General features: G+C 35.4%; 1 protein-coding gene across 1 annotated transcript in view; it reads left to right on the forward strand.

Annotated features, from left to right (window-relative positions):
• Window positions 1–12578, forward strand: part of WDR49 (WD repeat domain 49) — a 109379-nt gene that overhangs the window by 34867 nt on the left and 61934 nt on the right. The window contains 2 exon segments of the mRNA XM_087817821.1: window positions 1736–1903; window positions 3544–3692. Of these exon segments, the coding sequence (XP_087673947.1) occupies window positions 1736–1903; window positions 3544–3692 (317 nt within the window).

Below are 12578 nucleotides of genomic sequence, written 5' to 3' on the forward strand. Positions count from 1 at the left end.
GTCTATTTCTTCTCTTATTAATCTCATCATAGCACAGGGCACATAGTTGATGCCCAGTAAATCTTTGAAGATTGGATACCATATTTTGAGACAGGGTATCTATCAATGACAGACTGGATGTTCTCCATCTCATTAATTTAGTTTTAAATTGGCCATGTTAAGCCATATATTTCATAGTGAGATAAATATGAAGTATGTTAATTGAAGCTATTCACATAATGTCAATATAAGCTCTTAAATGAATAAATTCTAGTTGCTGCTAACTCAATAAAATAGACTAGAGGAAAAGAAATGTGTTGAGCTATCCTGCCTCTCAAATTGTTCTTGCCTTTAGTAATTATTTAGAAATGTGTATATATATTTTATGTCCAGCATAACCAACAATATAAAACCAACACTGTGGTGCTCACTTGGAGAAAAAAATTAAAAAAAAATCTTAAAATGGCAGAGGACATAGGACTCCTGGGTTAGAGAAAAAAGGACCTTATTACTCACATCACAGCAAGCAACAAACATGTGCATCAGCATATTCGTGTCAGGTTCCCTTGCCCGTTAAGTCCCATGGAGGAAAAACGATGGTCCCAGGTGAACACTTGCACATGCAGTGGGCTCTGTTACAGGAAAGAAATCCCAAGCTTAGAGGATCTCAGTCTTTTTTACTGGACCGGATGCATGTCCACTCCAGAGGAAGACATTAATTTTTTTATTCTGGGAAGTAAGTTTGACTACATTTTGCTGCAAAGAGAGACACCATTTCTACATTCCAAGGTTGTTTTCTATGCAAACATCCTTAAAAAGATAGTCTAGAACAAAGGGAGTCAGTGATTAGTGTCAAAAGAAGTGCAGGAATTCTGGACATCCATTGCGAATTGTCATTCAACAGTGTCACTTCTGATTCTACATAATATGTAGATCAGAAATATTTCTAAGGGCCATTATGTTAAAGCAACATTCCTCAAGCTATGCAATATCGTTCTTCGTGTAAGGTGGGAATTCGATTTTGAGGTCAAATCAGAAATCCAACTCTGGGCACAAATCATTGAGCAAAATGCATATGAGAACTTCCACTTAACTGTGGAGGGCAGCAGTTGTTGGAAGTTGGGGAAAGATCTGCTATAGTTCTTTGCCTTTGGAGACTGAGTGTGAAAGAATGGAAAGGTTCTCCTGACAAAGGAGTACTCACTTTTCTTGCTTGGGAAGTAGGATTTTGCTCCACAACATCTGGTATTGGGTCATCAGGAATACAGGAACAGCCATTTTACCCGAGTCTCTAGCTGTGTTTGAGTTTTGGCAGGGCATTGAATCCTGGCCATCCCACTCTCAAACAGTCGAAACCAGGCATAACTCAAATAAACCATGGCTTGGCCATGAGCTGGACCTTGGAGAGCAGCAGATGGCTGTTAAGCTCCTGTTTGCCTGCTTCAGACCCAGGAGCAAGAACTCAGGAGGTTGGCCAATTACTCATCTTAGATTCCCCAGAATTCCATATAATTATAGTGATTAATATTTTTTCCTGCCCTGTGTCCCAATAAAAAAAATTCAAGGTAGCCTTGGGTTGGGTAAAAGGTTTGAATGCAGACTTTGTTGTAACTTTTCACTGTAAATTCTTTAATAGGATGGGGGGAGGGGTAATCTGAGTTTAATTTTTAACTTTACCTATTAAAATGGTTCTATTTTGCTCATGTGTTTTGAGAAACTAATTAAATATTCTTTTTCCTTTTTTTTTTTTTAACAGTTTTTTACAATGCTTCTTTAGATGCTATCATTTCCTGCACAACCAACAATGCAAACACTGTAGTGCTGGCTTGGAGAGAGAAATCAAAAAAGCGTCTTCAAATGACATCCTTCAACATTGCCCAGGGCATTCATGCTTTTGATTACCACTCTCGGCTTAATTTAATTGGTACGTAAAATAAGTCATGATAACTATGAGGGACTCATAAATAGTCTGGATGCCAATTTGTATGCAAGAAGTCTCTTCACCTAGCTGCTTTATTGCCAGAGAGACCAACTTGAGAAGCTTACATTTTATTGCCCCAGAATGTCTGATAATGATGTATTATGGTGCGGTGTATATGAGCTACACTGGGGTGAAAATATGAGAAAGAGCCTCAGTGCTTTAATTAGTGTTTTTATTAGCATTGATAGGGTAGTAAAGTGATATACAGAAAGAAGACAGCTTGTGCAGTGTCGGCCATTCTACCATCGTTCTAACACCACCAAAGTATTGACCCCCCAAATATATCATTTTCCTTGCTACCCCCCTCAACACATACACACATGTGAACTTCAAAATATAGAACATTTTCACCTCTCAGAATACAACTTCTAATGCTTTTTGAAAAATTTTAGATTATCCTAGCTTTAGATTATTAGAGTTTTTATGTAAAAGAGCACATTTTAGCTGAGGAAATAAGCTATAAAGGTTTTCAGGCATTAACTGTTTAAATATATAGACATTTGAAAGCTGATAATTTGATATGTATGATATTAGTTCAAACATTGTAAAAAAGTTGAGGTACTATTGAAAAATTAATAGGGTAGTTACAGAGAATGGACATATATGACCTACAGAATGGGTCACTTTAACCCTCATTCAATAATTATCATTCATATAACGGGTATTGATAGACTCTTAGCTAGGGGCCTGAGTCCCTAAATTTCCCAACAATAATAGCTGACAACTATGGTAAAAGATAACTTGAATATGAACTCGGAAATATACCAACATTAAACTTTCAAGGAGTATTGTAGATTTATTAGAGAATGCTGGAGGGGTTGATCAATTGACTTTGAAAGGACTCAAATATCAACCATTTCATTGATTGATTGATTATTTCAACCCCTTTCCACTGATCTCTACTTTGTACCTGACGCAGTGCTGAAAAATGAGGGTAAGCTCAGCTCCAGTCGGTCCAGGCACAGCGAAGAATGTTGTTCTGGTTTCTCCACAAACCTGAAGCAGCACTGTGCCCCCTGCTCTGAATTGCAGCCAATTGCACTCTCTGAGTGCAGCCAATTTATGTTCAAAAATACCTTATTCTTGCAATAAAACAGGTCAAAAATATATTGGTGCTTCTTGTTTGCTTGTAAATACTCAATTATTTACATGGCAGTGAAAAATAGTTTGTTTCCTTATACTTTTTAATTATTTTGGAAGCTTTAAATATTGTTTTAGTTCTTTCTTACTCCTGGGATAACTTTACCATGTCTATGTTCCTAGGCTGTGCTGGGTGGAAAGCAGAGATGGAAGGACTAGAAAGCAGTATTTTGTCCCCTCCTGGTTGGGCTGCTGCTTGCTTCCTAAAAGAGACCGTATTGACCTTTCACCTCATGACCACCCCTTCTCCCCTGCTCCCTAGGTCTCAGCTATCTCATATGCTGGAGCTCATGCCCTATGAACCTGGGCTGTTGGGCAATGACAAGATTTTCCATCCTTTTAGACAGGCATTTGTCTACAGATATGTGATAAATTCAGTTCATAAAGAAAATGTGGGTTATTCATGTTATTAAAAACATTTTTTTTTTTCTGATTCTGATTAGCAACTGCTGGCATTGACAATAAAGTTTGCCTTTGGAATCCCTATGTTGTCTCTAAGCCAGCTGGTGTTCTTTGGGGCCACTCAGCCAGTGTAATAGGCGTCCAATTCTTTGCAGCAAGAAAACAACTTTTCAGCTTCTCCAAAGATAAAGTAAGTAATGTTGTGCATTTAATAGTTCTGCTCCCCAGTTCTGCCCAAATCTACCCTTGATCCTGAAGTACTCTGAGAGGTGGTTTAGATTTTAAAATATACTGGCTAACTACTATGTTTTTGGAAATTAGTATTTGGAAAAGACATTGATAGTCACTTGAATAGTCCTGGGTAGAGGGACAAAGTATTTCATTAAATTTTTTTTTTTAAACCATGTGCTCAGGAGTTTAATTCTTATTATTGAGCTCTTAATAGGTCACATATTGATAGTTTCTAAAGTTTTCACTAATTCAGTAGGAAAAAAACAGATTGGGGATGGGGGTAAGGAAATGTTACTTTGGTAAGACACAGCCAATGAGCTATTGTTGCTTCAATATTGAAGAGACTCAACAAGTAAGAACTTAAAGTTAGTCTGAAGTATATCAAGTACATTAAGAACATTTCAATTAGGCATATCAGTCCGTTTCTACTTGATATTGATAGGATATTTTAAGTATGATAGAAAAACAGGGCACTGGAACCAGGTAGTCCCAGTTGAATCCTGACCACGTTATTTACTCCTTGCCACACCCCCCCCCCCCCCCCGAGAGAAAGTTTCTTAATCTCTAAGAATCTTGTCATTTGTTCCTCTGTAAAATTTCCAATTTACGTGATGCTTGACTTATAGATCCCGTTAACACGGGATAGATTTCAGTACACCTGGCTGTAAAGTGAAGGGTGGGCAATAGGCTTAATGGGGATAGTTTCTGAGACTCCTAATCTTACTCCACCCGTAAGTCCTATCAAATGAGCAAATTTTACCGTGTACCTATCACATAAGTCCTCTCTCTTTCCTTTAAACTTCACCAATCAACTGCCAATTTTTGTTGATTATACCACAAAAATATGTTTATCAGCCTCACCTCTCCCTCTCAGCAGCCACCACTCGAATTCCAAATCTCATCTTCCTTTGCCCTAAATACTACAAAGTTTTCCTAACACGTCTCTCCACTTTCAGACTGGTCTGACTTCAATCTGGCACCTTGTAGTGTTTGTTCAATGATCATTTATTGACAGCTTGAAGTGAAGACACATTACTGTGAATCTAAAATACCAAAGAAACTCAGAGTGAAACCTTTTTTGATGCCCTACTCAGATTTTGTTGTTTTGAGATCTTTTAGCACTTTGTTCTAACTTTCATTATTGAATTTAGGACAAATTGATTTGTATACTGGAGATTGTATATGTACATTGTATCCTAGAGGCAAAGATCATTTGTTGAATTCATTGCTGTTTTTCCCAGGACCTCACACATATCAATGCACATTAAACACATGTTAAATATATGACATACCAAATAGTGCAATTGTCAGCTAACTTATAGAATTTGTGAAGTTAGGGGCAATGTCTTGTTTGGATTGTGTTATACAATAGAAGGTCCCCAATAATTCTTGAGGAACTAATAAATTTATTAGTCAAACTAACAAATCTCTATCAAACATAATTGTAAAATAAATACCAGGTATTTTATCATTATGGAGCTCTCTGAAAGGTTTTATACCTTTAAAAGCAAGTGAAAAAAAATGTCCTTAGATTCAGAATTGAGGGTGTGCAGCTATTATCAATGTTTAGACTACCTGGTTTCTTCCCAACCACTTTTAACATTCTAGTTTTGCTTTGACTTGTAAACCATTACATTATAATAAAGCTTGTCATGCTGTCTTTCACATTAGTCTAAATCCATTTCCCTTGGATAAATGCATAATAATCTCAGTCTTTATGTCTTCACCACAAACAACAGGGCTTTCTGTTAGCAGGGTAAGCCTCTGCGTTTTTGCTATAAAATTATTTTGGGTATTTTGTAGGGCTGGGGATAAGTTAGGGAACAGGGAAAATGAAAGGAAGCATCCTTTTTCTAACAGAGTTTTTGAGGGAACCGTGTTTTGGTCAATGAGTTGCTAAATTCGAGGTTTTTCAGAGCAAAGTCATTTAGATCTAAATAATTTCCTCCCCAAACGATCTGAGACCAGTTCTCTTTTGGAAGACTGTTCTATTGCCACTTTCTAGTGATGAATAAGCAGTAAGTTTATCCCTATAGAATTTGATAGCATGGTAAATGGTTGTCCAATTGCATTTTGTTTTGGGTTCCTAAACTGTCTCATCAGATGGCAGTCACTGATGGCAAGGCCCTGCTGGAAGCCAGCAACTTGGTCTTTTGAAGGAGGCAGCACCATGGGGAGTAAGAGGATTTTCAAAGCCCAGAGGATGATATTCCAACCAGTGAACCTGATTAGCCTTTTCTGCTGCTCTTGGCCCTTCTCTCCTGGGTTACGAATCCTGACTTCGCCGCCAGAATCAGATCAGTTTGTAACTTAATCCTTTGTTCAAGGCTCTGATTTTGCCCAGGGCCTGATTTCTGTATTGTAGAACCAAGGTTGATAAGAAAAGTACAAAATGCAATTTCATGTTGGTGTCTCCATCTTACCTGCTTGTCTTCTTCCCCTTCTGTATCCACTACCCCCAACTTCTCTCCATTTACCCAGAAACTGTCATTTTCATTTTGTTTTAATTACGTAAGTACATGGATTAATGCCTTTCCATAAAAATTACACATGAAGAAGCATGTGGTAAAAAAGAGAATATTCTTGTTAACTTCCCCTTCAAATCCATTCCTCTCCCCACAAATAGCTAGTATTAACAGTTGATGTGTATCTTCTCATATTGTTTTATTATTACTTAATATATTGTATCATAATATATTGTGTTATGATATTTTTATGATATTTTTATATTATTATATATACCATTCTATGTATGTGTACAAATACAAAGTATTTATTATTAGTTTTCTGGTAAATGGTATCACAGGGATCATATTTTTCTGCAACTTGCTTTTCCCTAAATAATCTCTCCCAGAGAGCTTCCTATGTGAGTATACATAGCCCTGAATTTTTACCTGCTACATAGTGATCTACAGTATAAGTGACCATAGCTTAATTACTTAATCACCTATTTATAAAAAGATATAAAGATATTGCTTCTGTTTTTTAAACTTATAAACCAGCTATCATACACACACACACACACACACACACACACACACACACACACACACACAAAACACCTCATAAGTAAATTTCTTTGTGATAAGTTTCTAGAAGTTGTGCTACTGGGTCAGCAGAGATGTACTTCTTGAAGAATTTTAGTAAATATTGGTGATTTCAACTCAGAAATGTTACCCTAATAGGAATACTCATGAGAGGTGGGTAAAGGTCCTCATTTCCCCAAGCTCTTGTCAATAGTCAATGCCATTAATTTATTCACCTTTTTGTGAATCTAATGACAAAACAGTAGGGTAATTTTTTTTCAAGTGTTTATTGGCCATTTACGTTTGTTTTCGTGTGCGTTATCTGAGCATGCCCTTTATCTTACTAGACTTTGTCTTTTTCTTACTGATTGGTTGTTTGAAAAATACTTTGTTCATTCTTTATTATTAGGATGCAAATATGCCCCTCAAGCCTACGTCTCTTACCTTTGTCTGTGTCATTTTTCTCATTAAAATGTTTCTAATTTTTATAAAGTTGAGTCTAAGAAATGATTTTCTCTCTGGCTCTGGATTGTGTACCTAGCTTAGGAATGTCTTCTACACCTCATATTTATAAAAATACTCTGTTTTAGTTTCTGCTAATACTTTTTATATTGTAGAAATTTTTGCATTTAACCTTGCTCCTTTATTTTTGTGTAAGGTTTCTATTTTCTACAAATGGATAGCCAAGATAATTTTTTTAATAATCTCACTGGTTTGAAATGCTATTGTTTTCATCATTTGAATGACTATATACATGAATTTGTTTTTAGATGCTTTATTTGTTCCATTAGTCTACTTGTCTGTTCTCACACGAAATTACCCCTGTTTAACCATTTTGATACCTGGTGAGGCAGCTCCTACTTTTTGTTTTTCTTTTTCAGTTTTAACTATTATCTGTCATTTTACTCTTACAAGTAAATTTTAGGATCAGTATGCATGTTCCATGAAAACCATATTGGTATTTAAATTGGAATTTCTTTGAACTTGATATTTGACATCTTTAAAATATTGAGAAAGCATATACCATATTTACCCATTTATTCATTCTTTTAGCTGTTTTTCAGAAAAAAATTATGCACAAATTTGTGTCCTATTCTCTGTTCAAGTTTTTCCTCCATATTTTAGGAGACACCCTTATCACGTACATTCTTAACTTTAAAGGGGGTGTTGCTAATGGCGTGTGCCCATTTTCTACATAAACTATACACTGAATTTTTACTTTTATCATAGTTTTTTCCCTAAACATTTTAAAACTGCTTGGCAGTTTTGAAGAGTCATTGTTTGTTCATTTGGGGAATTTTACTTTCAGCTCTTTATTTCATACTAATTATTTTACATTCTTATCTAGTAATTCCAATATCTGGAGTCCTTGGTGATTCAAATCTGATATTTGCCATTCTGGTGATTCTCCCTCAGGGTGACTTGCTGCCTTTTATGTTTGGTTATCTTTTACTGTTACCTTGTTTTCTGCTGTTGCTAAACTAGGGGCATTCTGAGGAACTAAATGGAAACTGTTTTCCTCTGGGGATTTGTATTTTTTTTGATGGTGGAAATGAGGAAAGCTCTGTCCTGCGGCTACTGCGTTCTCCTTTCCCACCGTCCGCTCTAAGTGAACAGCCTCGCCTCGGCGCCTCCACCTTGCTGCTGGCCCAAGGCTTCGGCTCCTGGTTTTAGCCTCTGCTTTGTGCCTACTGTTCACTGTCTCCATCTGAAGTTTGCTTCTGTTTGTCTCTTTCTTCCTTTGCAGGAGTGGAGCTTGTCTCCACTCCCCGAAGGCCCAGCAAAGCAGTAGTTATGTTTTATTCAGAGCTGTTTCTTTGAAGCAGGAAGGCCCCCGAGAAAAAAACTCTCTCTGTAGTCACACTTGAGCCAGAGTTCCTTTGTTCTAGCTATTTTTTACTTATTTCCTTCAAAGGTGTTGTTAGTATAAATATTAAGTTGCTTAAAATAGAAACTGAAAGTGTTGAAATTTACTTGGTAAAATAAAAGGGGAACTGTGATTTTTGACAAGCAGAGTTAGAAATCTTTTTAAAGGCCAGCAAAAATTCTGTTATTTCCCCCCCTATATTGTGTGAGTAATGAGAATGGCAAAAAAAATCAATTTAACTGAAATTTTAAAATTTCCCCAATTAGAATTTTTGAATTTTTTTTCTAAAAAAAAAATAAAATAAAAGAAAGTGCCTGAAATGAAATGTTGACATTAGTTAGATTTATTGCCAAATTTGAACTGAGAAATCTATGAGATTTCTGCAGAACGGTTCGTAGTGTTAGAAAACACTTTAAGGTTTTCAATATCAGCTACAGAAAACACAGACAGACGCATCATGAAAATTTGAGTCTCAGAGCTATATATCTTCTCTCATTTCTGTTGAAAAGACTGAACAGTCTGGTGGCGTGGCTCAGCGGTTGAGCATTGGCCCAGGAACCAGGAGATTGCGGTTCGATTCCCAGTCAGGGCACATGCCCGGGTTGTGGGCTCGATCCCCAGCAGGGGGCGTGCAGGAGGCAGCTGATCAATGACTCATCACTGATGTTTCTATCTCTCTCTCCCTTTCCCTTCCTCTCTGAAATCAATAAAAATATATTTTAAAAATAATAATAATAATAAAAAAGAATGAACAACAAAAAAGAGAAGAATAATGGTTATGGTAACAATTTAAAAATAAATAGCAGCCCGGCCTGGCATGGCTCAGAGGTTGAGCGTCGACCTAGGATCCAGGCGATCGAGGTTCGATTCCTGGTCAGGGCACATGCCTGGTTGCAGGCTAGGCAGTCGATCAATGACTCTCTCATCATTGATGTTTCTGTCTCTCTCTCTCCCCCTCCTTTCCTCTCTCTGAAATCAATAAAGACATATTAAAAAAGAAAAATGAATAGCACAAGAGAAGATTTTAATTTGTGACTAGCATTTTGTTTGACTTCAGCATTGGTGAAAATATGTTTTAAAGAAAGATTTGTTATTTGACTTTAAGATAAAAATGTTAGCTGAGGCATTCTGCCAGCCATATCTGTTAAAAAAAATTGCCTTTAAGTATTCACTGATTATGTTTTTGTGGATTATCCAAAGGCTCAAATTCTAAATAGACTTGTTAATACTTAAAGGTGTATTCAGGAAAACCAATGCTCTGTTTGTTATCGGATTATCTGCAAATACGCTATTTTTGTGGATTATTCCTGGAAACCTGAGCTGCTGCAGCTGTCCTCAAAATCCCTTAGTGATATATACTCTCTCTCTTTTATTGTTATTTTATATCCATTTCCTGCAGAATGGCAGGAGTTAGTAGTAAATGTTTGATGAAACCAAACAAGTCTAATTCCCATAGAGTCACTGAGTCTGTCTGCTACTTTTCCCTCACTCTTATTATTAGGGATTTATGATTTCTTTTCCCTAACTACATTGAATTAAACTTGGACATGTTGCCAATATGTCAATAATCTTGATTTGGTTTTAAAAACTGCTTTCAACAATAAAGAAAAAAAACTGCACTGAAAACAGATTCCTTATCTATCCATGTATCTACTCATAAACCTATTTTATCTATGAAGTTATCCATTTATAAATGTGATGTTGATAAGACAATATTTAAACACATTAAATTTCTTTTTTTGGGGGGGAGGGTAGGACAAAGCTAAATACTTTACATTTCTTTATTTTTTCATTTTATTCACTTAATATTATACTAGCAATAGCTTTGAAGGAAATAATTAGTCAATTTAATTAATTAATTGATTAACTCATTTATTTACTAATGACTTATTCAGTATAGTTTTATTTTGTCTATGGGAAATGATTCTGCCCATCTCTGGCAGGGAGCAGGGAGATTCATCATCAGAAATAGACAAAAAACATGGTGATGTCCATTTCTTTAGGTCAGTCTTCCTGACACACCTCCTTGAGTTTGTTCAAATTGTTGTTATTTTAGAACCTTTAGATAATGGGTTGGGCAATTAAAATTATAGAACTCTAGAGCTGGCAGGGCCTGTTTAGTAGAAAGATGAGGTCATGGAGAGGTAACACCAAATATCTCATCTGACAAACCTCAATAGTTTAAAACTCTGATCTGGGTATCTGGAGTCTCAATAAATTGGCTTCTAGTTCCAGTGTATATAAGGAATACAATATTTGCTTTTGTAACCCTGCATTATTAAACAGCTAGCAGTTGAAAAAAGATAAAAATTAACTAGAAAAAAATGTCATCATCTTTCTGTGACTAGCTATATTTTACCTTGATGTAAAATCATAGCCTTAGATACTTATTCCTCCTAATATAAAATAGATAAAATAGCCTGTGCATAAAGCATTTTAAGGACTTCACTTAGTAAATCTGAGTTTGGACAGACATTACAAGTTCCTAGTTATCATGATATAAATAGAAAATAGTACAGTTTAGATGAAAATTTGTGAAAAATGTTAAAAAACAATCAATTATTTAACTTTAATTTTTAAGCTTGTTTGTCAATTTATTTATTTTTCTTCCTAAGAATAAAGAAAACATCTCTAGGATATCTGGATTAAAAGTCGATATTAAATATAGTCCTTTCTGAACTATGGCCTAATTCTTTTCCAAAAGTCAACTTGAATGTAAAAGAAGAGGTAACTAGATATTTAAGTGGCATTTTGTCAAAGGACTGGATTAATAAAACTCAATTAATGTGAGATATTTTTCATGATTAAAAGGATATAAACTAATTAAGAAAGGAGGGAAGTACAGTTATCTGGTTTAAAGCCAAGCCACATAATATTACTGATTAAGCTGAGAATAAGGCTTCTTGTCCAAGGAGATTAGCACTGACCTTTAAACCAAGTAGAGAAGTTAAGGTATAATACAAAGGTAATACTTGGGAAATTAAAAAAAAATACTAATGCCTGAGTCCTATGCTCAGAGTTACAATTTCATTGGCCTGGGAAAAGGGCCCAACCATAGGCAACTTCTAAAGCACCTTGGGTGTTTCTAATGGTAAGATTAAGGACCACTGATATCAAATGTGGTTAAAAAACTTACGGGAAGTCACATACCATGACATGATTGCTAAGAGATTTTTTATTTAATTTATATGACCAAATGTCAATGAAATATTAAAGCCAATATAAATTACTTAAACCACACAGTGGAAAATGATTCTGGCAGAACTATAATTCGTTAATACTGTTGAGTTCTTGTTAATCTATGCTCAGCTGTGCCCCAGGTTATTATTCTGACATGAAGTTACTTTTTATATTTTAGAACAGGGTCCATACTAAATAAGACAGAATTTTGGACAACGAGGGCAAGACTATCACAAGTAATATGAGTGTTTGAGAGTGACCTAGATGTGTCTAATCTTATGGCTTTAACATTCTAAAAATAGTTTATCAGTTCTATTTATATTTAGAACACATTGAAATCTATCTATTTGCAAGTCTTGTTTCTTGTAGAATCTATATTTTTGGAGGATAAACATTTTTCTGAGGAGCTTCCAGAATATTTTAAATAAAAATAATTTAGTAATATTTAAGAATCAGAATGAGTTCTTTAATAAAAAAATCTTGCCAAGAAAATCCAATTTACTTTATATTTATACAGGGTGGGACAAAAGTAGGTTTGTAGTTGTAAGTATGTGAAATACAGAGTATATTTTGTATTATTACTTATTAATTATTGTATTATTTTCCATATGAACAAGTGCAAACCTACTTTTGCCCACCCCGTATATTCTTGGGGTTAGAGGATTGGTAATGCTGTTTAAGAGTTGATTAGGTCTGTTTAAGTTTGTTGTAAGTGTTGGTAGATGGAGGGGTTATCTTATACATCAAATGTGATTATGTCTGCAAGATATTT

Source organism: Miniopterus natalensis, chromosome 6 (genome assembly GCF_054644295.1).
Source record: "Miniopterus natalensis isolate mMinNat1 chromosome 6, mMinNat1.hap1, whole genome shotgun sequence".
NCBI classification, from domain to species: Eukaryota; Metazoa; Chordata; class Mammalia; order Chiroptera; family Miniopteridae; genus Miniopterus; species Miniopterus natalensis.